General features: G+C 51.4%; 1 protein-coding gene across 1 annotated transcript in view; it reads left to right on the top strand.

Moving 5' to 3' along the window:
- IGSF21 (immunoglobin superfamily member 21) overlaps positions 1–26,886 on the top strand; it is a 48,709-nt gene that overhangs the window by 8,430 nt on the left and 13,393 nt on the right. The window contains exon 2 of the mRNA XM_069874458.1: positions 18,304–18,416. Coding sequence (XP_069730559.1) covers positions 18,304–18,416 — 113 coding nt within the window. The remainder of the gene's footprint in view (positions 1–18,303; positions 18,417–26,886) is intronic.

Consider the following 26,886-nt stretch of genomic DNA (forward strand, 5'->3'; position numbering starts at 1 on the left):
AGGTCATGGGGATGATCCAAGGGCTGGAGAACCTCCTGTAGGAGGCCAGGCTGAGTGAGTTGGGGTTGTTTAGCCTGGAGAAGTCAAAGGCCAGGTTGGATGGGGCTTGGAGCCCCTGATCCAGTGGGAGGTGTCCCTGCTCATGGCAGGGGTGGGACTGGGTGGGCTTTGAGGTCCCTTCCAACCCAAACTATTCCATGATTCTATGATTATAGCTTTTTTTTTTACTACTCTAAGGAATTTCTTCACAAGTAGTTGACGAATGCAAACTGGCTGGAGATAGTTGGGTTTCCTCCTGATGGAGAGTGAATTTATGCTGTCGTAAGTATAGCAGCAGCGTGGGAGCAGAGTGATGCTCGAGGAAGCACAGGCAAGCCCAGTTTCCAAATTAAACCCTTCAACTCGTAGAAATGTGTCTTTAATTTATTTTTTTTTGAGCAGAAAATATATCTGGGTGACTTCATGGTGGGACGTGATTAGTAGGGAGCAGGATTTGGGTTCTTGGATGCTCGTGCCTCTGAGTTTGTTTGCATGGACCCCCCTCCTCTGCCTCCTGATCTGTTAAAAGCTCCCCACCGCGAGAAAACAACCCGACTCTTTAAAATTGAAAGGGCTTATTTAAACAATGTTATCTCTCTGCTGAAGGGAGAGAGCATATTGAATGGTTATATTTAGTGCCGGGTGTAGGACAAAGCAGATGCAGAGAGATTTTTAGCGCGAGAATGTTAATCACTTATGCCACACTGCCTCGGAGATGGGGGTATGTATATATTTTTATATATAGGCAGTGGCATCCTGGCTTGGCTCAGCCGTGGGGTGGCCAGCAGGAGCAGGGAAGGGATCGTCCCCTGCACTCGGCGCTGGGGAGGCTGCACCTCGAATCCTGGGGTCAGTTCTGGCCCCTCACTCCAAGGAGGACCTGGAGGGGCCGGAGCGCGTCCGGAGAAGGGAATGGAGCTGGGAAAGGTCTGGAGAACCGGGGTTGTGGGAGCAGCTGAGGGACCTGGGGGGGTTTATCGTGGAGAAGAGGAGGCTGAGGGGAGACCTCATCGCTCTGTGCAGCTCCTGGAGCGGAGGTTGTGGAGGGGTGGGTGCTGGGCTCTGCTCCCAAGGGACAGCGAAGGGACGAGAGGAAATGGCCTGAAGTTGCACCAGGGCTGGACATCAGGAAAAATTCCTTCAGCAAAGGGGTTCTTGGGCCCTGGCAGAGGCTGCTCAGGACGGTGGTGGAGTCCTCGTCCCTGGAGAGGTTTAAAAGCCAGGCAGACGAGGTGCTTGGGAATGTTTCAGTGGTGGATAGGTATGGTTGGACTCGATGATCTCAAAGGTCTCTTCCAACCTAGCAATCCTATGATCCTAACATGCATGTGTTTGGTCACCCGTGTCGTCTCTGAGGGTGAGGATGGGATTTCAACATCCCTCCTTGATTTGCTTTTTGACCTTTTTCCAGTCCGAAAGCCCATCCCGGTGGGGCGAAGCAACGCAGCTCTGGGAGATGAGGATACCCTGAAATGCGGAGCAGGAGAGATGCGCTTTTGCTCTATGGGCGTGTGCATGGCCCCTCTTGTCTTTCTACCCCTCAAAATGGGATGGGGATGGGAAGAAGAGCACTTCCAGGCCTGTAAATAGGCTCTTTAACAACCTCAGCAGCGCTCTCCCCGCCGGCGAGCTGTGAGGAAAGCCTACCGCATTACCCAGCCTCTATTACCCACCCTCGCGGGAGCACTGAATTAAAGGAAATATTTTATGATCCTACGCTTCGTTATGTTTTATTAAAAGCAGAGCATCGGCCTCCCCTGCCACATTCATCAGATCAGAGGCTCTGCTGTTTTCTCTTTTTTTTTTTTCCCTCCCGCCCAGGCTCTCGCTGCCGTCGCTGTTGTTCCCAAAGCATCTGTCTGCTTGGATCGGCTCTAGGGCTAGTCCAGGCTCTCCTGGTGGAGAAGGAGAATATGCAGTGGGGAGGCAAATGTGGCTGGTTGGTTTATCTAAGAATGCTTTGTATCCAAACTGACTTGAGGATGTGGAGTTGCGCCGCAGGAATAGCTGGTGGATGCAGGAATAGGGATGGCTGCGGGAAAGTGGAATCACAGGGAGTTGTCACCCCAGGGAGGGAATTGAATCCAGAATGGAGATGAGCACATCCCCATGAGAAGATGCTTGGAAAAGTCTCTCCCTGTTTTTCAGCTTTGCTCCATGTCAGGGCTGTAAAGCCCAGGGTGGGAGGACCTTAAGGATAATGCTGCTTTTATAGAATCATAGAATGTCCTGAGCTGGAAGGGACCCACAAGGCTCATCGAGTCCAGCCCCTGTCCCTGCTCAGGACACCCCAACATTCACACCGTGGGGCTGAGGGCATTGGCCAAAGGCTTCTGGAATATTGTCAGGCTTGGGGCCGTGACTGCTGCCCTGGGAGCTGTTCCAATGCTCCACCAGCCTCTGGGGGAAGAACCTTCTCCTGATGTCCAACCTAACCCTCCCCTGGCATCTTCCTGCTGTTCCCTCAGGTCTAGAGAGAAGAGCTCAGTGCCTGCTCCTCCTCCCCTTATGAGAAAGCTGCAGATCACAATGAGGTCTCCCCTCAGTCTCCTCTTCTCCAGGCTGAACAGACCCAGTGACTTGACCTTCTCCTCCCACTCTCCCCCTCTAAACCCTTGCCCAGCTCCGTGCCCTCCTCGGGATGCTCTCCAGCACCTTTAGACCCCTGTGGCACCCAAAGCTGCCCCCAGTGCTCAAGGTGGGGTCACCCCCGTGCGGAGCAGAGCGGGACCATCCCCTCCCTGTCCCGGCTGGCGATGCCATGCTGGATGCACCCCGGGCACGGTCGCCCTTTGGCTGCCAGGGCCCTGCTGGCTCCTGTTCCACTTGCCCTCGGGTAGAACCCCCCGATCCCTTGCTGCAGGGCAGCTCTCCAGCCCCTCACTCCCCAGGCTGCTGTGTCCTGGGCTCAAAATCTGCCACGTTCCCTTGTTCAAGGCCATGGGGTTGGCGATGGCCAAGAGACCCCAGGAGGGAAGAGACCCCCAAAATGCCACCGTCCCCTCTGCAGAGGTAAAGCAGCAAGCAGGGCTGGGAGTTTGCTATATCATCCTTCGAGATCAGCAGTGAAAAGCCAGACAAGTATTGATAGCCGAGCATATCTCGAAGCAGTTGGGAGACAGAAAGGTATTAATTAGCAGTTATTTCTCAATGGTGCGGAGATGGATAGGGATTAAGGTAACAGCCATGTGCATCCTCTCTGTAAAAGCAACGAAGTAACGGTAAATCAGCGTTATGAATCGGTGCTGTAAGAGGGAGATATTTTTTAATCTTATTAGCAGCGCGGCATTACTGAGGGAGCAGAGGGATTATTAATCACAAAGCGTAAATGGGGGAGAAAAGGGTAGCTTCAAAATAGCAATCCTGCTTTGGACAGCGAGAGGAGGAGTGGAGAGGGGGGAGAAGAGGCAAGGGATGGAGGCTGAGTCTGGGGGCAGGATCCCAAGGGAAAGAGCAGATTGTCCGTGTCAGGAGATGAGGGTGAGGCTGGGATGTGTGGCCAAATCAGTGCCTGGGAGAGGCACCTCTGGGCCAGTGCCAAAGCCTGGAGCTGGAAATCTCTGTAGGTTGTGTCTCTTGAAACACAGGGTATGCAGTTATCTGTCCCATCAACCCAGCTGTCTGTCTGTCCCGTCATTTCTCTGTTTTTCCCTCCACCTATCCCTCTTTCCATCCATCCCTCCACACCTCATCCTTCCCTCCACCCATCCCTCTACTCCCTCGCTCTTTTCCTGCATCCCTCCTCCCTTACCTCCCTCCCTTCTCCTCTCTTCCTCATTCTCTTCCTCCCTTCCTTCTCTTCCTCCCTTCTTTCTCTTCCTCTTTCCTTCTCTTCCTCCCTCCTTCTCTTCCTCTTTCCTTCTCTTCCTCCCTTCCTTCTCTTCCTTCTTTTCCTCTCTTCCTTCTTTTCCTCTATCCTTCTCTTCCTCCCTCCTTCTGTTCCACTTTCCTTCTCTTCCTCCCTCCTTCTCTTCCCCTTTCCTTCTCTTCCCCTTTCCTTCTCTTCCCCTTTCCTTCTCTTCCCCTTTCCTCTTCTCTCCCTTCCTCTCTTCCCTCCTCCCTCCCTCTCTTTCTTTTTCCTTCCCTCCATCTCTTCCTCTTTCTTTCCTTCCCTCTTTCCTCATTCCCTCTCTTCTTTTCTCTTTCCCTCCCCTAAGCCCTTGTAGAACCAGTAGAAGACACCGGCCGCTCCTGGTGGGAGCACAGAGCATTTTGCAGCAGCCCAGGAAAGGAGCAGAGTGGCTTTGACTGCTTTTTAGCTCCCAACTCAGCTTCCAACGGCGCTGATCTGGCTGCCCCAGGCTCCCCCAAGGTCATTTTGGGGCTAAAAAGCTGCACATCACTCCCTAAATTGCAAACAGAAAGTGGATTTTGTAGCACTTGGGACTTCTGCTTGGCACCAGGCACTGTTTCCACCCTTCCTCTGCCTGAGGTTCTGCCTTTGGAGAAAAAAAAGAAATTATTAATAATCCCTTTCCAGCTCCACAGTGCAGGAATCGATGGTGCAGGCAGAGATCACTCACGGCAGACACCTGGAGAGGAAGGGGGAATCAATGGCTCCCTCGTTTGTCACCAATCAGAAATATGGGATAATTGGATTTCCTGCAAATAGAGAAATAAATAAGCAAATTCATCATCTGGGTCACGGTCACCTACTTCTCCTGGGCCACCTTAGCACGACAAAATCCCACCGGCACCTCGCCAGGGCTCTTAACTTGGTGGGGAACTCGATGGCAGCATCTAAACCTAAATCCTTATACGTGTTCTTCACTGAAATTGGGTATTTTTGACCCTTCTGCCTGCCCCAAGCCCACGCATCTCCCACTAAAGCTGCGTCCTCAGCACAGGAAGGACATGGAACTGTTGGAGCAAGTCCAGAGGTGGCCACGGAGATGATGTGAGGACCGGAGAACCTCCTGTACAAGTACAGGCTGAGAGAGTTGGGGTTGTTCAGCCAGGTTGGATGGGGCTTGGAGCCCTTGATCCAGTGGGAGGTGTCCCTGACCATGGCAGGGGTGGAACTGGATGGGCTTTGAGGACTCTTCCAACTGGACCCTTCTCATTCTAAGAAGAGATGGTTGATGGAGGATTGGGATGGGAAAATTCAAGGGTCACTTGTTTTTCAGAGGAGCAGCATCTCTAACAACCCCTCGCTATTACTCCAGAAGGGGATTTTTCCTGGGTCTTAGATGGGTTTATAAATCATGGAATCATAGAATAACCAGGTTGGAAGAGACCCACCGGATCATCGAGTCCAACCATTCCTATCAAATAAAGGGTCTTGCTTTCCCCTTTTCAAGTGGGGAAACTGAGGCACAGAGTGGCACTTACTCCAAAAGTCATCCTTTGCTTCCTGCTCTGCTAATTAGCCCTGGCTGGGGTTATGCTTCAGCCTAGATTAATGCCATGAGCTGTGGTTTCAAATAATTAGCTGCCGGTGTCACCATCCTCACCCCAACGTGGGCAAAACAGCTGCAAAAGCATCAGCTGCTGCCAGCAGGTCCCTCCTTACTTCACCCAAGAAGTGGAATAGTCTTTGCTGGGGGCTCAGCACCTTTTTTCAACATCTGTATCTAATCCATCACCTTCAGTCTGGAGCTCTAACAAACCTGTCTGGATACAGATAATTTGCCTTTTTACTCCCAAATTCCATCTCTGGGATGGGTCTTACTCGACAGCGCTTTCAGCACTGCCTGGAGATGTGACCCTTTATCCCAGGTGAGGTTTTCCATAATCCCTTGTGCTTGAGGGCACCATCCAGATGTTGCATCTTCCTAATGCCAGCATGAGAAGAGATGCCAGAAGGGATCCAGCTGATGGGGAATCTCTTCTGAGTCAGGATAGGAAGTTGAGCCTGTTACTGGTAAAGAGGGTCTGAGCGTTTGCTCGGGGGGGAGAAATCCTCTTTCCAATCCTTTGCAGTACAGGATTACGATACGGTATCTCCTTCTCCTGCCACACTTAATTCCAGATTAAAACCCCACATCTGCAATTGGGACGGAGGTTTCTGGGGGTCAGCAGACCCCACTGTGATGCCCTTTGATTAAAAATAATGAAAAAGCAGAGGGGGTGTGAAATTTTAGCATGAAAAAGCCCTGGGGAGGCTGCCAAGGTTGGGGTAGGGTACCTGGGTGTCCTGGCCCTGAGCATTAAGCTGCGTTGCTGGGGGGGCACCGTGCTAGATTGCAAAGGCTTTTGAGTGGATGCTGCAGCATTTTGGTGGCTGGTGATGGCTCCTGCTCTGCAGAAGTGGGACTGTAGGATCAGAGGATGGTTTGGGTTGGAAGGGACCTCCAAGCCCATCCAGTCCCATCCGTGCCATGGGCAGGGACACCTCCCACTGGATCAGGGGCTCCAAGCCCCATCCAACCTGGCCTTGAACCCCTCCAGGGATGGGGCAGCCACCCCTGCTCTGGGCAACCTGGGCCAGGGCCTCCCCACCCTCACAGCAAAACATTTCTCCCCAAGATCTCATCTCAATCTCCCTTCTTTCAGCTGAAAACCATTCCTCTTCATCCTCTCCCTGCCCTCCCTGATCCAGAGCCCCTCCCCAGCTTTCCTGTAGAATCTATTTGTGGCAGAAAGACAAGACCCTGCAAGTTTCTGCATAAATGCCTGCAATTACTGCACTTGGAGGAGTGGTACACAGCACAGCATGGGAGAGAGGTGGTAAAGTGATAATGGGGTGAAAAAAGAAAGAATTGGGGTTTCTTAGCAGGTCTTGTGATTAATTAGGATCTGCAATGAGGTGCTACTAGGAAAAGGAGAAAGCATCTCTCTCTTGGGAGCTATTAGCAGAAGTGGCACACAGGAGGGGATTGTTACTCTGCAGTTGGGGCCAGGGGGGTGGCAACAGTTTTGGGTGGAAAGCTTTAAGGAAAACCTAGTGCCATGGAGGAAATCTACAGGAGATTGAGAAATCCTGCAGGAACTGGTTTGGCTTAATTGGGGAAGGAGCAGGAGGGGAGGGATGCGTACTTAGAGTTGGTGCAACACAGCATCCATGGGGATGGGTGGCATCTCCCACCCACTGCACATCATTTTGCCAAGTCCCGTTGGCTCTAGTTCATGGCATGGGAATAAAATTGTGGTGCAACTGGTTTAGAGGTCTCTGTCTTCAATAGGTGGTGCGGGGCTTCTCAACCAGCACAACTGGCACGCTGCGCTGCAGGCAATCAGCCCCTATTTGCATAAATGCATAGATGCAAATGAAGAGCACACTCTCCATTTAAAAAATGGGGCATCTGAGGCCCTGGTTGACCCGGGTGCTTTGGGGGCCTCGTTGTGGCACCAGCAGCTGCTCACACAGCTGGGAAGAGGTCAGAGGTGCCTGCAAAGCCACTTCTCTGAATCAGTGATGCCACTGGGCTTTTGTGGCAATTTGGCTCTGCTGGACTTGATTTTCCTCCTCTCCTGGGACAAAACATGGTGTAGGACTCTGAAACCCCCCCAAAAAAGCACTCAGGACTGCCAAATCCTTAAATAACCTGTAAATAGGGATAAAGGAACAAGACAGATGAGGAACGTAATGATGACAAACATCCTCCCTTTCCAAAAAGACAAACCCTACCACCCATCCCAGGTCACAGGCACCAATTTTAGCAGCTATAAACTTCAGCCGGGTGCTTCAGCACAACGCTAAAGCCTTCTATTTTAACAGCATTATCAGTAGGGTGAAGGTGCAGTAGTAAAATAGACTCTTCTCCTCTCTCCAGCGTTGTTGGGAGGTGGAGGCTGGCATCCTAAGCTGTTGGCTTTACGGTGCTGTGCTGAGCACGCTGCCAGTGTGTGTGGGGAGAAATTATAAATAAAACTTTACGGCGCTGGAGTAAATGCTGCTAAACATACTTCACATCTACGCGACAGAGGGAGATAAATATTCAAGCTATAATTTATGTACATGGTTTCCCAGGCTGTGTAGGAGGGGGTCTGGTAGCAGCTAATAAAATATGATATATCAAGAAGACTTATCAATGCAGCAAGCATGACTCTGCTGATAAGCTGTGTAGGGTGGTGAGACCCATATTCTACAAGTTGACTGCTCTTTTTCTTGGGGTTGATATACAGGCTTTTGGCATTTGAGAGGTGTTTCCCAGGTAGCTCTTGGGTTTGTTTGGGTCTTTTGTCTTAATCTATGTGTGTACATATAGGGAAGTGCTCACCTAAGGGTAAACGTAAGTATTCAGCCTTGGGAGTTGTCATGTCCTTGTCAAGGATGTTGAAATATTACCCAAATGGGAGATCTTTCCTATTCATCCCAGTAAGATACCACTCCCAGTTGTCCAGTGACTTTTGCTTCCCTCCAAAGCTCCTTTTTCTTGCATTCATCCCCAAATCATCACTACTCCACCATCCAGAGCATCCCTTGTTTTGTAGTAGCTGGATTTGGCTTCGCAGTGGCTCACGTCTCTTGGGGTGGGCAGGATGCATCCCTTGGCTTCAGGACTTCAGGTTTTACACCACCAACATTGCATCTCTGAGTTTCTCCCTGGGAAATCACCTGATTTTTAGGTTGAAAGATCCACTGAGCATCCAAACAATGCATCCAACATCATCCTCGGTGTTTGTAGCAGGGCACGCGCTTGTTCCAGCTGAATGCTCCAGTCATTTTGCCTCAAAACTTCCATCTTTTCACTGGAACGACTCATTTCCCGAGGATTTTGAGCCAGTGCCTTGACGGAGATGTAGTACAAGCAGTAACTTGGCTCTGTGAGTAAAAGAAGCCGAGCTAGGAATGGGCTTTCTCATCTTGTGCTCCAATGAGCTGGAACAGCCGTGCCGATGAGCCTTCACTTAGAAAAGACGCGATGAAGACGTTAAAGTGGGTTTTGTTTCAGTCCGTGCCCAAGCCACATAGCTGGTATGGATGGCTCTATCTGCCGCGGATTTGTTTGTTGGGAGACACGCACCAGCGGTGGTGCTAAGCTTGTGAAAAGCTCATGTTTACATGTATTTTATTAGCCAGCACTTGGTGATGGATGGAGCTAGTGCTTGAGTCATTGATAGAAGGAAACAAGAGAGGGAAAGGCTTAAACATGGGCAGGAGGAGAGGGAGAAGAGGCAGAAATGGGCACTGGAGATGGAAAAGGAGACACGGCAGCATCCCACAGCTTCCAGGACCCAAATGACCCATTGCATTTGCACACCTGAAGTGCCCCGAACTCTCGCTTTCTGTGTCTGAGGCCATTTACCATGCTGGGGGTGTGCTGATGTGCATGAAAACCCCACCGAGCCAAAGCATTTGTAATGGGTTTGTAGCCCAGCGTGATCCATTTTGAGCCTTGCTCTTCGTTTCTCCGCAGCCCACGACGTTGCTGCACCATACCAGGTCTTAACTATAGGTGCTGCTATGTAAGATCCAATCTCTGCCCTTAAGAATGTTAAAACGACTGTAGTGCTCATAATGAGAGCAAAACTGGTCTGAAAATTGATTTTTCTTAAGATATATTGACAGAACTCTTTGGGAAGCCCTTATGTGATTGCGAGGTGTTGAAGATGCTCTCCATGATGCAGAGAAGTCTGTGTGCAAGTGATGTTTGGTACCATGGCATAACACAAAATTGCACGTTATTTTATTCCATTCTGGATTGGTGTGTTTTTTTCCAGGAGAAATCCAGGATTTGAGGAATGCAGCAAAGCTGTGGGCAGGGTTCAAAAGCCTCTTCTTGACTGGATTTTGTCTCCAGCGTTGAAATCGCTGGAAGCTGGGTTTGAGTTTTGCAACATACATCCCAAAACAAAGCAAAACGCTTTGGATTGAGGCATAGTGATATATTTTGACCAGAAAAGCTTAAAACCCACATCACGTTATAGTTTTGATCATTAAATCCTAACTGCAGCAGCCCCCGTAGGGTCTGCCTGTCCCCAGTAGCCCCGATGAAGTGGCTTTCTCAGTTAATCTTGATTCAAAAGGGGTCGAAAGGCCAAACCAGCCACGTTCAATCAATGTATTGATTAAAATTATTGATTTACATTTACAAAGAGCTAACAAGACATGAAATGCATCCATAGGGACTGTCAGGTTCCATACACCTATTGCATCCTCTTTAGTGAGGCCAAGTGGTGGGTCCTGCACTTGGGTCATAACCCCGTGCAGTGCTCCAGGCTTGGAGAGGAGTGGCTGGAGAGCTGCCTGGAGGAGGAGGACCGGGGGGTGTTGATTGACAGCAACTGACCATGAGCCAGCAGTGGCCCAGGTGGCCAAGAAGGCCAACAGCATCCTGGCCTGCATCAGGAACAGTGTGGCCAGCAGGAGTAGGAAAGGGATCCTTCCCCTGTGCTTGGTGCTTGTGAGGCTGCACCTCAATTCCTGGGTTCAGTTTTGCCCCCTCACTACAAGAAGGACATTCAGATGCTGGAGCGCGTCTGGAGAAGGGAATGGAGCTGGGTAAGGGTTTAGAGCACAAGCCTTGTGAGGAGCAGATGAGGGAGCTGGAGTTGTTTAGCCTGGAGGAGGCTGAGGGGAGACCTCATTGCTGTCTCCAACTCCCTGAAAAGAGGTTGTGGAGAGGAGGGAGCTGGGCTCTTCTCCCAAGGGACAGGGGACGGAACGAGAGGGAATGGCCTCAAGCTCCACCAGGGCAGGTTCAGGCTGAACATTAGGAAAAAAATTTTCCCGGAAAGGGTCATTGGTCCCTGGCAGAGGCTGCCCAGGTAGGGGGTTGAGTCACCTTCCCTGGAGGGGTTAAGGAATGGGTGGATGAGGTGCTGAGGGACATGGGTTAGACTCGATGATGGGTTGGACTCGATGATCCGGTGGGTCTTTTCCAACCTGGTGATTCTGTGATTCTATGATATTGGGAGGAATTTCTTCACTGACTGGGCTCTTGGGCACTTGCAGAGGCTGCCCAGGGAGGTGGTTGAGTCCCCATCCCTGGAGGGGTTTAGAAGACAAGTAGATGTCATACCTGGGGACATGGTCTGGTGGCAGATCCAGCAGGGCTGGATCGATGGTTGGACTCGATGATCTTAAAGGGCTTTTCCAACCAGAACCATTCGGTGTTTCTGTGAAAAAGGTCCCAAAGTGTACTCTATACGTGCTCCCCAAGTATCTTATACGTCTTCCCCCTGGCTCTGCAATTCTGAAGGATTTAGGGGCTGGTTTGGTCCAGCAATCCCCATAAAGAATAATTAGGGGCACAGCTGCAAAGTGTTTCCTCCCACTTATGCAAATGGGCGAGGTAAGAGGAATCTAATTAAATGTTTGTACTTTAATACACCGCAGTGTGAAGGAAGATGAATTTTAATTGCCGGCTCTTAATTGTTTGGTCGGCCTGTTAATATCCTATTTACACAGCATTAATACAATTTGCTCTCTGCCAGCAGGGCTCTTCCTCGCAGTGGGTGATGCTGAGTTTCGTGGTTTTATTTCACGGAACAGCCTCATTCTCATAGAATCAAGGAATGGGTTGGAAGGGACCTCAAAGCCCATCCAGTTCCACCCCCTGCCATGGGTAGGGACACCTCCCACTGGGTCAGGTTGCTCAAAACCCCATCTGAGACAAAAGTGTCGAACAACACCAGTCTCAATACCAACACCTGAGGAATGCTACTTGTCACTGATCTCATCTTGGACATTGAGCCATTGACCACTACTTTTTTATTTCATAAAACAGCCCTGTTTTGCCCAGTTTTTGGGTGGGCAGTGGTGGGTTAGGGGATGCTAGCGCTCAACTTTTTGTTTTCTTGAAAGAAGCTGAAAATTCAAGGAAAACTCACACCATTCATGCCTGCAGAAACACCAATGGGCTTCTCCAACCCATTTTTGCCTTTGCAAAAGGACCATCTCCTTTTTAAGTTTGATGCTGACTCCATCTGTCACATCCCATTCCACTCGCTATTGTGAAACCTGTGTTAAAACACTTACTCCTCCATTTCAAAGAAGACAAAGTAATCGGTGCAGCAGCTTTCCAGGAGGAAAACCTCAAGATTCAGCAAAATTTGGCCACTCTGGACTGGGACAGATGCGAATTCTTCACCAGTTCATGCCCCCTGCAGCCCTCCTGGGTTAGGAAGGAGGGGCAGCGCCACATTATAATTGGAAATTGTCCTGGAATATCATAAATAAGGCATTGCCAGGACTGGGGAGGGAGGGAGAAAGTATTTGCTGTGCTCACAGGAACGGGAGCAACTGCCGGCGTTTAATCTTTAATGAACAAGATGTTGCAAAGTGCTGCGAGTCAAAGCGCGTTTGCTTAATGCTCCTCAGCCCCGGCGTGCGGCGGGTGACGTCCCTGTCCCCGGGGCTTCATGCACGGCCATGAACCCTTGCACGCTGCTGATCTCCCCTTGTGCCAACCATCATCTTCCTCCAGTGGAGAATGGGGAGCAGGATCAATCCCCACTTTTGTTGGGGTTGATTTGTAACCCTTTAGCAGTTCAGCTGGCTCTTTTGCAAGGGACAAAACGCCTTCTTGAGCAGCAAATGCGTTCAGTCCTGGAAAATTATGTAAATCAGCCGTGCACTGATTGAGGAAAGGGGTGCTGGTCCCTTTCCCCCCCATCCATCCTTGTAGTTGAACCCCAAAATACCATCCTGGCCCCAGCTTGGAAAAGAGTGCCGGAAGGCAGCGGAGGAATTGGTGTGAATTATGTATGAGCCCCGCTAATCACAGGCTGATTAAAATGATGATATGTTAATATTATCTCTCCCTGTCACCTCTGCGGAGGGGGACATGTCGGCACCTGAAGGATGGGGGGGACACAGCAGGGGCAGCTGCATCCCCATGTGTTCTCCTCCAGCTCCATCCTGAGGCATCACTTTCCTCTGATCCCTGGAAAGGCAACTTGACCATCCCCAGATACAAGGATGGGACAGGTTGAACCTTGAGGTTGCATCCTGGAAGGAGCAAAACCCATCATAGGTTTGAGGTTTGCTTTTGGGGAAGTGCTGGGAGGTGCGATGCCAAGGGAAAAAGAGTGTACGTTGATGTTAATAAATTAGTGGTTTATTTAGCTATAGCTTACAACATATCAGGAACACGGGGAAGATGTGGTTCTTTTGTGGTACTGGGACATAGAATCATGGAATGGTTTGGGTTGGAAGAGACCTTAAAGCCCATCCAGTCCCAACCCTGCCATGGGCAGGGACACCTCCCACTGGATCAGGGGCTCCAAGCCCCATCCAACCTGGCCTTGAACCCCTCCAGGGATGGGGCAGCCACCACCTGGGCCAGGGCCTCCCCACCCTCACAGCAAAACATTTCCCCCTAAGATCTCATCTCAATCTCCCTCTTTCAGCTGAAAACTGTTCCCCCTCATCCTATCCCTACACTCTATGATGAAGAGCCCCTCCCCAGCTTTCCAAGGTTTCCAAGGGCACCCACGGAACTGGGATGGGTCACCCCTGGGTGGCTGCCCGCTGCCCACCCGGCCGCTCTCTCGCTCCTCGTCCCCAACAGGACAAGGGGCACCTCAGACTTCTTGGGGAGGGAGGAGATTCTGCCACATGGGCTGCATCCTCAGGGATTTCCATGGGGCAACTGGTTGCTCTCATGTGCAAAACTCCCTGGTGAGATGCTCAAATGGGGCAGAGATGAGGCTTTGTGCCAGCGCGGTGGTGGAAGCATCTGGCCGCATCCTCCGCTTGCGTGGCCGGGTGAAACCTGCCTCCTCCCTCGCAGCTATTTTGTAATTGAAAGCACTGAGCATGTTACAATGTGCTCCTTTTATTAATGTGTCACTCCTGATTTAAAAGGACATTTCATTTATCTCTCCCTTCCCCCTTCCTTTTTTTTTTCCCCTCTTCCTTAAACTGGATGTCGCAAGATTTCCCACCGTTTTTGAGCAAAAATACTCTTTTTCTCCCCAGGGATGCGATCTAATCAGAGGACTGAATTTCCATAGGTCAGAATGTAATCAGAGGGTGGCCCGGCACAGCTTTTGCTGTGAAATAGCTCTTATTTAAAAAAAGCAAAGGGGAAGGAAAGGAGCTTCGGGGTTTGGAGCCGCCTTTGGGATGCAGCTGATGCTGATAACGCAGAGGACGATGGAGGTGTTGGGTTGGGCTCCTCCTGTAAAAGTGCAAATCTGCTCCTCAGCCCTCTTTAAAAAACTGCTGGTTTCTGCTCCCCAGTAAATAAATAGAAAAGAATAAAAAAAAAAAAAAAGAGACACCAAATAGGGATTTTGAGAACCAGTGACACTTTGCCATCCTCCACTGTCGGAAAGCAAAGGGAAGGAGGGGATGAGGGATGAGGTTCACATGTCAACTGCAGCGAAACAGCAGGTTTTGGATGTCTCCATCTGGATTTCTGCCTTGTTTTTCAGTGCCTGGTTTTATTTTCTGTGCTTTTCCACCTCCCTTACACTCATCCTTAGCATTTTAGGAGCTGGCTCCTCTGGGGACCATGCATCTGTTTCTCTCTGTTCTCACTTGTGCTCTTTCCCTCTTTCTTTTTCCCATCTTCTGGGGTGATTTTGCTCTGAATTTAGGCAGCTGATTCGCTTTGAGTGGATGGGTTTTATCCTTCCAGGCATCGCTGGGACTCCAGCATCAGCTCTCTACAGCATCCCTGTTCCCACCCAGCACCGGCACAATAAATCACAAAGCTCCAAAGCCTCAGCTTTGCTATTCAGGATTGGCTCAGGAGGAGAAGTGTGGGAGCATCCCATGGTTACGCTCCACTATTGTTAAGGACCAGATGTCCTCCCAGCAAAGCAGCCCAAATTACTGGGTGTGGAGGTGGGAGCTGGTGGGCTGCTGCCCCATTGCTATCTCAGAGTAGGGTTTGCAGCACGTGGAGGGGACAGAGCAAAAATAAAACCCCTAATATGGCTTTTTTGAGGTGTCTGGAAGACACAGGTTTGGGATGTGTTTGCAGGGGGATTTCAAATCGTAGAATCTTAGAGCGGTTTGGGTTGGAAGGGACCGATGGGGAGAGAACGAGTGTGTGGCAGACGGTAGTGGAGGCAAAGCCATAGAATCATGGAATGCTTTGGATTGGAAGGGACCTCAAAACCCATCCAGTTCCACCTTCTGACATGGGCAGGGACACCTCCCACTGGATCAGGGGCTCCAAGCCCCATCCAACCTGGCCTTGAACCCCTCCAGGGATGGGGCAGCCACCCCTGCTCTGGGCAACCTGGGCCAGGGCCTCCCCACCCTCACAGGGAAACATTTCTCCCTAAGATCTCATCTCAGTCTCCACTCTCTCAGCTGAAAATCACACCCCTCATCCTCTCCCTGCCCTCCCTGATCCAGAGCCCCTCCCCAGCTTTCCTGGAGCCTCTTTCGTTCCTGGAAGCTGCTCTAAGGTCTTCCTGGAGCCTTCTTTTCTCTGGGCTGAACGACCCCAACTCTCTCAGCCTGGCCTCATATGAGAGGTGCTCCAGCCCTTGGATCACCTTGGGTAAATGCTTGTGCCAATGCATTTGCTGCACATGAGTGGAGGTGGGTGGCTTGGGTCACCCCAAGCTTGCCTAATTTTGACTTTAAAAGGCACCAGCCATCAGGAGATGGTTTAAGCACCACCAAAGCTCCTGGAATGGGGGTGCTTCAGCTTCCCATTGCTGTGCACAGGGTCTGAAATGCAATGCCGTGGGAAGAGGGATGGAAAACCATCCAGAGATGCTGCAGTTACAAGCTGGGAACTCCTGTATCTCAGTAATTCATGGGCACAAGGGAAAATGCAATCTTAGCTCTGTCTTTGTCACCCATCGGTTCTGCCGCCAGCTTTATTTAATCGCCCTGTTGATCCCTGCTGGGGGCAGGAGGGAGATGTAATCTCACTCGGAGGCTCCCAACGCTGGTAGATGAAGAGGCAGAGCTTTTCTGTACGCGTGGAGGCTCCGTCCCCAGCACGAATCCTCCCTGATTTCCTTTGGGCAGATGCGTCCGTGCTGCCAAACATTTACTCATCCCCCTCCCTTCGCTTTCATGCCTGTTGCTCATCTCGCATTTGGAAATGTCAAAAGTGAAGTGGGGGGAATCGGGGCACCTGCTGTGAGACCTCGCCTGACCTTCCTCGCATCCCTCCTCCTCCTCCTCCTCCCTCTCCCATCGCTGCTTCTCGATAGCTGCACAGCCCCGAATTCGAGGGGACCGCGTGCTGCATTGGCAGCCGTGAGGAATTAATCCCTGCTTTAGCTGGCTAAAATAAACCAGGCGAGGAATGAGGCTGGAAAGAAGCTGGCCCTGATGAGCGTGGCTGCTGGTGAGGATTTGGGTCGCTGTCAGCAAGGAGGAAAGCGTTTGGCTGGGCTTGCAAAGGTGCAATGTCAAAACCCACCTTGCAGTGCAGCATTTCAAGGCTGAATAGAGCCCTTAATTTAGCTGCTACCCCTGCTCAGCACCACTCTCTCCCATGACAGTGTGGCAAAGGACTCTCTGGTCCTCACCACCATCCAAAAAGTCCACTGTTTTCTAAATTTCCTTGCATCCAGCTGTCTGCAGCAGCAAACCTGGGTTTGCAACACACACACACACTGAAAAAGCGATGCAAAGAGGGTTTTTCTAAATTCCTAAATTTCTGAATTTCTAAATTTCCTTGCATCCAGCTGTCTGCAGCAGCAAGCCTGGGTTTGCAACACACACACACACCCCAAAAAAGCGATGCAAAGAGGGTTTCTTGAATTTCCCAGCCCTGTGTTCAATATGCCGGGCCACACTGCTTTGCTGTTGCAGCAGGCAACGTGTTCACGCAGCGCGCCCTCCCAAAGGCTGTGGGTGAGATTTATAGCAATAACACTTGCAACCTGTTTTACAAGTGAGGAGAGCCTCGAATCACCGGCTGTGGGACGTATCAAATCACCTTCCCCTCTTTTGGGGCAGCTTTTGCCAAGGAGTCTCTCTCTGCAGCCCCATTTCCAAACCTGCTCCTGTTTTCCAGGTGCTCCGGGGTTTCTCTGCGTTGCTTTCCCACCTCATGCGAGCAATAATTAAAAATAAATGGATTTTTGCAGCGAGTTAAGGGCTGTTTTGGGGTGGCCTGGTTGGAGGCAGTGTCAAACGGGTGCTGTCAGGGTAATGATGCTAAAGAAAGACTGGGATCTGCCAGGCTGTCAATCTGGCATCTCCCAGCAGCCGGAGGAAACAGAGGAAAATAAAATAGAACTGCAGTCGCCTGCCCTCCTGACCCTGACTGCTCGGTGCTCCTGCAATAGTTTTACAGCAAATTGAGGGGAAACAGGGAGGAAACAGCCAGACAGAACCTCCCGTGCTCTGATTTTCCCTCTGCTACGAGGATAAATCCTGCATCCCAGCTATAGGGGAGATGGCAAGAAGCACATTGTTGGCCAAAGCTGAGCTTTAAAGCCACAGGTTTGGCTTTGGACATGCTGTAACTGTACAGCTGGGCTCGTTCCCATGAAAAATGAGTAATTTAGAGGTTTTTAAAGCAAGCATGGGGTGGAGGAGCTTGGTCTGCAATGGGGAGAAAACCGGTGTGGGGCAGATGGTAGTGGAGACAAAGCCATAGAATCATGGGGTTGGAAGGGACCTCAAAGCCCATCCAGTTCCACCCCTGCCATGGGCAGGGACACCTCCCACGGGATCAGGGGCTCCAAGCCCCATCCAACCTGGCCTTGAACCCCTCCAGGGATGGGGCAGCCACCCCTGCTCTGGGCAGCCCGCACACCAAAACATTTCTCCGTAAGATCTCATCTCAATCTGTCCTCTCTCAGCTGAAAATCATGCCCCCTCATCCTGTTCCTGCCCTCACTGATCCAGAGCCCCTCCCCAGCTTTCCTGGAGCCCTTTTCAGCACTGGAAGCTGCTTTAAGGTCTCCCCAGAGCCTTCTCTTCCAGCCTGTCCTCATAGCAGAGTTGCTCCAGCCCTCAGGTCATCTTTGTGGCCCCTTCTGGACTCAGTCAAAGTCGAAGCCAATATGTCTATAGGAAGGATGGGTTTGAGTTTGCAGGTGGGCAAGGCAGCTGGTGGGACCAGGACAAAGCCTCAAAATCTGGGCACCCCCAGTTTATTAGGGCAAACATGGGCATTTTTGCAAAGCTGGGGGGAGAAGCAGCAAAACAGGCGGTCCTTGCATTTTGATGCTATAAGCTGGTAAATAAGGTCAGGAAGGATTTTTCCCTGGTTTGTACTTTTTTAGGGCTTGGGAGCAGCCAAAAGTTATCGTTGCAAGGGGGTAAGATGCCACGATGATGGGCTTGACCATGCATTATCCCTACATGGGATGCAACCAGCATTTGCTCCCCATGGCCGAGCTATTAATATGATAAAACCATTTGAGATGAGTATTATAACCCCCTGCTTCATCCTTCCCTGGCACCTCATGTGTCTTTTTCTCTTTTTTTAACTTCCTCAGCCTACCTGACGGTCAGCATCGAGCCGCTACCACCTGTGGTGGTGGGAGATGCCGTCACCCTGAAATGCAACTTCAAGACGGATGGGAAGATGCGGGAAATCGTCTGGTACCGGGTAAGCGGCGCCAATGCCTCTTCTCTACCCCTGGGGGCAGGGACATGAAGCCACTCGGCTGCTTTGCTGCTGTACAAGAGAAGGTCAAGGCTGGATGGTGGAAAGAAAGGCAGGCGGTGCTCTTGCTGATGGGAATATCGATTAAGTGGAGGAGGCAGGCAGGCTGGCCTTTGAAAACCTGGGCGGGGAGGGATGTAAAACGGCTTTGCAATCATCCTAAGGGCTCCATGAGGCTTTCTCCAGGTGTTTTATTATGTTTTCCCGGTGGATTTGAGGTTGGCAGGCTTGGTTCAGTGCTGGGGGTTTGTATCAAGGGTTGGGTCTGGTTGGGGTGTGGGAAGCAGGGGCTCAAGTCAGCACCAGAGTGCATGTTGGGTGTGAAATGATGCAGAAAATAGAGGGTGGTTTTTATGTTACATAGGGAATGAAGCAAAATTGAGGGTGTTTGCAGCTTGTTTGTGCCAGGCTCCTCACACAGGGCTCTTCAAGCCTTCCCCAAATACTTTTCTCTTTCCCATCCCTGTCCCCAAAATCCTCATGGGTGTGAGGTGCTGATCTGGAGCAAAGCAACTCATAGCGTCTGGTTTTATTTAGGGAGGGGGAGTCTGGAGGCTGTAGCTTTCCCCACCACCAGCATCACTCCCTTGTTGGGGCCTGCAGGTTCCTTACACGGGGAAGAGGAGGAGCAGGCGCTGAGCTCTTCTCTCTGGACTCGAGGAAACAGCAGGAAGGTGCTGGGGAGGGTTAGGTTGGACATCAGGAGAAGGTTCTTCCCCCAGAGGGTGGTGGAGCATGGGAACAGCTCCCAGGGCAGCAGTCACAGCACCAACCCTCACAGTATTCCAGAAGCCTTTGGCCAATGCCCTCAGCCCCACGGTGTGAATGTTGGGGTGTCCTGAGCAGGGATGGGAGCTGGACTCAATGGTCCTTGTGGGTCCCTTCCAGCTCAGGAGATTCTATGACCGCTCCCACCTGTGCCGAACCTGGAGCCAACCCCAGGTATAAGGATCCAGAGCAATACTTTTGGCTTCCCCTAGGGAATTACAGGCTAAGCTGCCAAACAGGAGTAAAACCCCCATGGTGGTTTGATCAGAGAAAACTTGACGTTCTCCAGGATGGGAAAAACCCAGCTCTTTGCTTGAATATTTGCTCACAGAGGAGGCAGAGAAAGAGCTAATTGGGCTGGCGGTGTCAGATGAAGCAGCCAACCTCTGCTGTAAGATATTTGTTCTTGGTTTTACTGTCTTGTTTCTGCCTCCCGAACAAGGAGCATCTCTGCCTTAAAGCTCTTCATCACATCCAGGCAGGTTTATAAATAGGAGAAGGTGCTCTCTCTACTGATATGTATTCAGTTGCCGGCGCACGGTGTGTGCACAGGAGCATTTCCATTGCACACTGCCTGTTTGCTATAAATGTGTGTATTTAGGTGTGAAGGGGATGCAAGCAGAGAAACCCCAAACCACCCTGAACCCTAAGTTGCAGTTTGCAAGTGGCTTCACCTCCCCCTTATTTTGGGGGGGATGTTTTTCGCACAGTGCTCCTTCCACCGACGCTGCCATCTCCACCAGGTTTTTCCTTCCCTTTTCCACTCGGTAATATTGGATTAACCCACTTTCTCGCGAGCTGGGGCTGGATTTGCATAATCCCCCCTGCGCGGAGGGATGCTGGAGCCCTCGGCGAGAGGATGACGCGCTGGGGTGGCCAAACAAATTATGTTTTGAGAAACCACAGAGAGAGTGGGAGGGGAAAAACATAACCCAGCTTTTATTTTTATCACCACAAACCTCTCCTTTTTCCAGGTTTTTTACCCTCCCTTCCCTTTTTCTCCTATTCCAGGGAGCTTCCCACATTCCAAAAGTTGGGTTTTTCACAGAGCATCTGAGGGTTTCCCAAATTCCCTCTTGATTTTAGGTGTTTTTTCCCCTCCTCCCTCATCTTCTCTCACTCATGGACCTTTGCTGCTTTCCAAAGCCCCAGCTGTAGCTCCCATGTGCAGGAGATGACGGATGGTCTTGGGCGTGCCGGGGTGGAGATGCTGGGGCTGTGGGGTCATATTTATACAGTTTGTAAATCAACCTGACAGTTCTTTGTGCACGACACCGGTTCAGTGGAGTGGGGTTGTGTGGGGACTCGCTGGGGCTCCCCTTCCCTCTGGTTTATTTTACAGGGAGCAAAGCGAGCCCATTGAATCATAGAATCACCAGGTTTAAAAGACCCATCAGATCATCGAGTCCAACCATTCCCATCAATCGCTAACCCATGTCCCTCAGCACCTCGTCCACCCGTCCCTTAAACCCCTCCAGGGAAGGGGACTCAACCCCCTCCCTGGGCAGCCTCTGCCAGGGACCAATGACCCTTTCCGGGAAATATTTTTTCCTAATGTCCAGCCTAAACCTCCCCTGGAGGAGCTTGAGGCCATTCCCTCTCGTCCTGTCCCCTGTCACTTGGGAGAAGAGCCCAGCTCCCTCCTCTCCACAACCTCCTTTCAGGGAGTTGGAGAGAGCAATGAGGTCTCCCCTCAGCCTCCTCTTCTCCAGGATAAACACCCCCAGCTCTCTCAGATGCTCCTCCTCTTCTCCAGCCCCCTTCCCCAGCTTCGTTGCTCTTCTCTGGACTCGCTCCAGAGCCTCAACATCCTTCTTGTGGTGAGGGGCCCAGAACTGACCCCAGGATTCGAGGAGCGGTCTCACCAGTGCCGAGTCCAGAGGGAGAAGAACCTCCCTGGCCCTGCTGGCCACGCCGTTTCTGATCCAAGCCAAGATGCCATTGGCCTTCTTGGCCACCTGGGCCACTGCTGGCTCATGTTCAGTCGCTGTCAACCAGCACCCCCAGGTCCTTCTCCAGAGAAAGAGGAGTGTACAAAACCCATCATGGTGCGTGCACAATCTACAAGATGTGTGCATAACCCATGAGGGTGGGTGCATAACCTGTTGGATGCATGCATAATCCATGGGATGCATGAATAAGCTGTCAAGAGCATGCATCAGGGAGCGCACGTAACCCATGAGTTGGATGCATAATGCATCAAGGTGGGTGCATAACTCCTGGGGTGGGTGCATAACGTATTGTGTGTGTGTATAACCTATCAGGGGGCGTACATAACCCACTGAGGTGCGTGCATATCCTGTTGGGTTTGTGCATAGTCCATGGGGTACATGCATAACCCACCGGGGAGCGTGCAAAGCCCTTCAGGGTGTGGGGTGCATGCGTAACCCGTGGGGTGGGTGCATAACTCACGGTATGCAGAGACACCAGGGCTGAGAGCTGTGAGGCATAAAGGGGCTTACTGCAGGTAGAGGAGGTAAAAGCCCCCTGAGAAGCACCACACCGTAAAACAACACCCCCACATCCCCCCTCCAGCAACTTCCCAGGGAGCCTCATGGCTGAGGGGACAGCGAGGTGGGGTGGCAACAAGGGACAACATTTTTCTCGGGTCAGAAAACCCCTTGGCATGAACCACCGCTCCGGGTCACTTGAGATGTAGAAGGCTCAAGGAGATCTGGGTTGAGCAAAAGGGCTTTTTCACAGCATAAACAAGAACATACACCGTCTGCGGAGGTGTTAATTAATATCCTACTGCCCCTCTCCACAATAAATTCATCTCCAGAAGGTGCGATTTGCCTGAGAACACATGCAAGGATGGGTCCAAACCCCTTGCACATTAGGTGAGTGCCCAAAAACCCTTGGAGGAGATGAGGGTGGTGGCATCCTTGCAAACGAGCTTGTAATGAGTCCAGGAAGACACGGAGCTGTCAAGCTGTTAGCTGGCTCCCATCACAGGCGTCTCAGGGGTCGCGCTCGAGACCTGATTAGTATGGTCACTGCCACGTCGCAGCAAGGGATGGGGAGGGAGAAAATTACTTTTTGCAGCAGTGCAGAGCTCTAAAAAAAAAAATACTGAAACAAGAGAGGGAGGGAAAATCCTTGGAGTCTGTGTTCTGGCTCTGTACAGACATCTGGCAGCGGTGGGGGAAGCAGGCAGCCGGCAGCAGCCAGCCTGTACACACAGCCGGGGGCTCGGATGAGACGATGGTAATTGCAAAAAAGTGTTTTGCAGCTTTTTGGTGGCAGGCAAGGGCTGGGCGTGATTCCCCGGCGGAGAACAGTGCTCCCACGCTCGCCATCCCTCTGCCCACTGGGACCCAGGAGCCTGGCCTGGGGGTGTGGAGCAGCAAGTGCTGGGGATGCAGGGGAGCCCTGGGCCCGGAGGGAGTTGCTCTGCCTTGATTAATTAGAGTTTGGCGCTCAGTCTAATTAAGCAAATAAGGAGAATAATTCAGAGCCGGGGCTGGTGTTGCTGTCTGCAGTGCCCGTGCACGGGCATTGCTCTCTGCAGCATCCATAGTGCACAAGCGTTGCTTATTGTAGAACCCACAGTGCAGAAGCTTTGCTCTCCAAAATTCCCGTGATGCATGGATATTGGTGTCCAGAGGACCCACGGCGCAGAAGCTTTGCTCTCCAAAGCACCCATGGTGCATGGACATTGGTGTCCAGAGGACCCATGGTGTAGAGCTTTGCTCCCCAAAGCACCCATGGTGCACGGGCATTGCTCCCCACATCACCCATCAATGTGGCTTTTGGAGGTTGGGTGACGTACACCTTGACCTTGTGGGTCCTTCTCATCCCGTCTGCAGGCTGTTCTCCCCATCCTTCACGCACCAGCTCTTGTATTTAAGCTCCCCAGCTCAGTGTGTGGTGATTGTAAAGCATTTTGCTCCATCAAGGGGCAAATCGGGCCATTCCCTGCTCCACAAAGGCTCCAGGGCTCCAAAACCCGTGGCTGTGGCAAGCGGAGGCCAGTGCGTTACAGAAGTTGGCGGCGCCACTCAGAGCCGCCTGATTGATGGTGACAAAGTGCGGTCCCCGTGGGGGCTTCCTCTGCCACTGCCCATTAGGAAAAATGAGACGTTACAGCCCCGGCCAGCGTCTCCCACGGTGGCTCCAAGTAGGAAATGTTGCTGGTGACAGTGATAAAGTCACTGCTTGCGAAAGTCTCGGCTCCAGGGGAGGGGGAAGACAGGGTGGAGGAGCCTAGCAAAGGGCACCCAACGTGCTGAGGCTTTACAAGTCTTTTCTACACCATATGATGCTGCTGGGAAGGCCCTGAGCAATAAATAAAGGCTTTGAAAATTAGGGATGCTGGTTTGGGGATGCTCAAGAGGAGCCAGGCTGGAGGCAGTGACCACCCACCTGCGCCAGGATGCTGCTTTTTATCTCTTGCTCCTGGAAAGCATCTCCCACTTTCCCTAATCCAGCAGCAGCCCCTTCCAAATTTCCAAGCCAACCCAATTCACCAGGAGTTGTGCCTCTGATTTATAAACCGGCTCCCCTGTAGGGAAAAAATTCGAGCTTTACCACTGCGGAGAAATTCTCTACAATCTGAGCAGGGCGGCTGATGGAGAGATTGTGGGCCAGGAACTGCGAGAGGTCTGCCTCGTGCCATTCTTCCACACGCCGGCTGGGTCGCCTCCGCGCCTCGAGATGATAATTTAAATGTCAGCATGGGGAACTCTCTTAATTCCTCATGCTCAGGCGGGAAGAGAAGGTCACGAGCATCAGCACAGTTTATTGAGCTCTCTATTAGCAAGGGCATCGCTCCGGGGAAGCAGTGGGAAGCCCAGGCTGTGCCTTCCAAAATTGCACGAGCTTCTTGCTTGTGCATGTGGTTTAGTGATGCTGGAGAGGGGGTACCAGCATCGGTGCTGACAATGAGGGAGATGGTGTCCCTGCCCATGGCAGGAAAGTTGGAACCGGATGAACTTCAACATCCCTCCTAAACCGAACTGTTCTACAGTTCCATGAGCTGTGGCTTGGTGCCCATTCTGGGATCAAACCACCTAGGTTTGGGCAACAAAACTGACCAATCTGTATTTTTGGAAGCCAAATTTAATGCTGGTGGTGTTTTGTGTGGCTCTGAGCGTGGTAGAACCAAGTGGTCCAGCAAACTCAAGCGAGGAGCTGAATGAAATGCAGATGCTTGAGTGAGCTGGGGAGGGAGGCAGGAAAAAAAGCCAAAAAAGAGTTTTTCCAGCATGATGCATTTCTCCCAGCAGCTGTGACAGGGGATGTTGCAAATCCTGAAGCACACCAAGTATTGCAGGCACCCTTGCAACCCCTTTAGAGTGTTTTCCCTCTTGCTATAGCAAGTGCTTGTTGCATTGGCTTGGAGAAAGGGTGTAAATTCAGCCTCAGTGATTGAAGGAGGCTGGACCAGAGCCCGAAGTGCTATGGAGATCCTTTTACAACCCCCATTGTCCTCCAAACCCCCTTCTCCCCATCTCCTTGGTCCCCTATCCATCACTCTTGGATGCTTATCTATCCCCCGAGCATCCCAGCAAGAGGCTCTGGCAGTATTGATGACGCCAGAGTATTTCGGGGCAGCAGATCGCTGGGTCACTGGCGAGGTGACAGCAACGGGAGGAGAGGCAGGAGGGGGCTGCCTCTGTGGCAGCGGGAAGGAACCGGAGGTTAATGCCTCCCCGCGCAGTGGCAATCGCTGGGTTTTTGTCAGGAATAAGATTTTTGCTGGGGTTTATAAATAATGCAGCAGGCAGCCTCGGGCTGTCTGAGCTCGGCTCTGGTGCCTTAAATGTGCCTTTTCTTCTCTCCACACTCCTTTTCCTCCTGCTTCTCAGTGTGGGTGCATCATTTGGGGTGATCACCATCAGATGCTGCTGAATTGTTGTCTTTTTCTGTTCCCCAGCAAGAAGTGTTTGGCTTGTCTGCTCCCGCACCCCTGTGGGTTCATCAGCAACTTTATATGTAGCTCCTCACCAAAAGAAATGACCCCAGGGCACAGATAAAAGGTTGAAAGTAGGTCTAATCCCTGGAGAGAGGCTGTTTTCTATGTGCCTTTTCAGAGGAGCTGCCTGTAATCCCTTGAGGATGCACCCAGGCTGCAGCATCTTCCCTTGTCGTGCATCCTTGCGGGGATACAAGGGATCCTGGGGGGGTAAGCACCAACGCTAGTGATGCTTTGAGCTGTGATTTCTCTGTTCCCATCCTCTAATTTGATGTTTTCTTGATTTGCCCACATCAGTCCAGATGTGCTGGTGAACTTGGAGAATTGTGGAATCATAGAATGGTTTGGGTTGGAAGGGACCTCAAAGCCCATCCAGTCCCACCCCTGCCATGGGCAGGGACACCTCCCACGGGATCAGGGGCTCCAAGCCCCATCCAACCTGGCCTTGAACCCCTCCAGGGATGAGGCAGCCACCCCTGCTCTGGGCAGACTGGGCCAGGGCCTCCCCACCCTCATCTTGAAGAATTTCTTCCTAATATCTATTCTAAATCTTCCCCTTTCCAATTTAAAGCCATTCCCCCTCATCCTATCACTCCATGGCTTTGTAAAAAGTCCCTCCCCAGCTTTCCTGGAGCCCCTTTCAGCACTGGAAGCTGCTCTAAGGTCTCCCTGGAGCCTTCTCTTCTCCAGGCTGAACAACCCCAACTCTCTCAGCCTGGCCTCATACAGGAGGTTCTCCAGCCCTTGGATCATCTTTGTAGCCTCCTCTGGACTTGTTCCAACAGTTCCATCTCCTTCATATGCTGGGGATTCCAGAAATGGACATGGGGCCTCACTTGGGGTCTCATGAGAGAGCAACAGAGGGGCAGAATCCCCCCTCAACCTGCTGGCCACACTTGTTTTGATGCAGCCCAAGTCCTGTGGCTGCAAACTCCTGCTCAGCCACCTCCACCCACTACCCATCCCTGAGCAGCAACAACTTCGCTCATCCCCGAAATCATCCTTGGAAAACCCTTTAAGCTGATGCCAGAAGAGCTTCTTGATCCAAGCTCCAAGGTTTTTCCCCAAACCCACCCCAACGTGTAAATAAAACTTGGGAAAAACCAAACACGTCCTTGAAAACTTCCCCTCGCTCCCAAGGCTGGAGATTTACAACTCTGATAATTCTTCTCGCAGTTCTTTATCCCATGTCTGCGCCGATGTGTATTTTCTTTGCAATAAAAGCCTCAGCCTCAGCAAATAAATTTGAAGAGGTGGTTTTAGTGACAGCATGTTTATTCCCCTTCTTTTTTTGGCCATTAAAAAGGGAGAAAAAGGAAAATTTGGACTGAAAGTTGAGTTTTGCCCAAGCAGGGAGAGAAGTGCTGGGTGGGGACAGTGGGGTCTCTTCCTGAGAGATGCTGATTTTAAGGGGTTAATCTCCAAAATCTCCTTCTCCTGTGCTCGACCATTTGAAAAAAAAGACCATTCTAACCCTTTGTTGTATTGATCTGAGCTGTTCCAGCCCCAAAATGCCCATTTCCCCTCTGCATTGCTTTCCTCTACTTTTCCCCACTTAATTTTGTACTAAACCTTGCTCCTTGCAAGAGGGGGAGATAAATCTGAAGGTGTTAGGGGACACAGGGAAGAAACAAGGCCTCCCTGGTCCTAAAAAGAGCCTTTTTCCACTTAAAATTACAACTGCAGTGAGCAGCTGGAGACAGGAGTCGAAGAGGCAATAACGGGACA

This window comes from Phaenicophaeus curvirostris, chromosome 22, assembly GCF_032191515.1.
Source record: "Phaenicophaeus curvirostris isolate KB17595 chromosome 22, BPBGC_Pcur_1.0, whole genome shotgun sequence".
Taxonomy (NCBI): domain Eukaryota; kingdom Metazoa; phylum Chordata; class Aves; order Cuculiformes; family Cuculidae; genus Phaenicophaeus; species Phaenicophaeus curvirostris.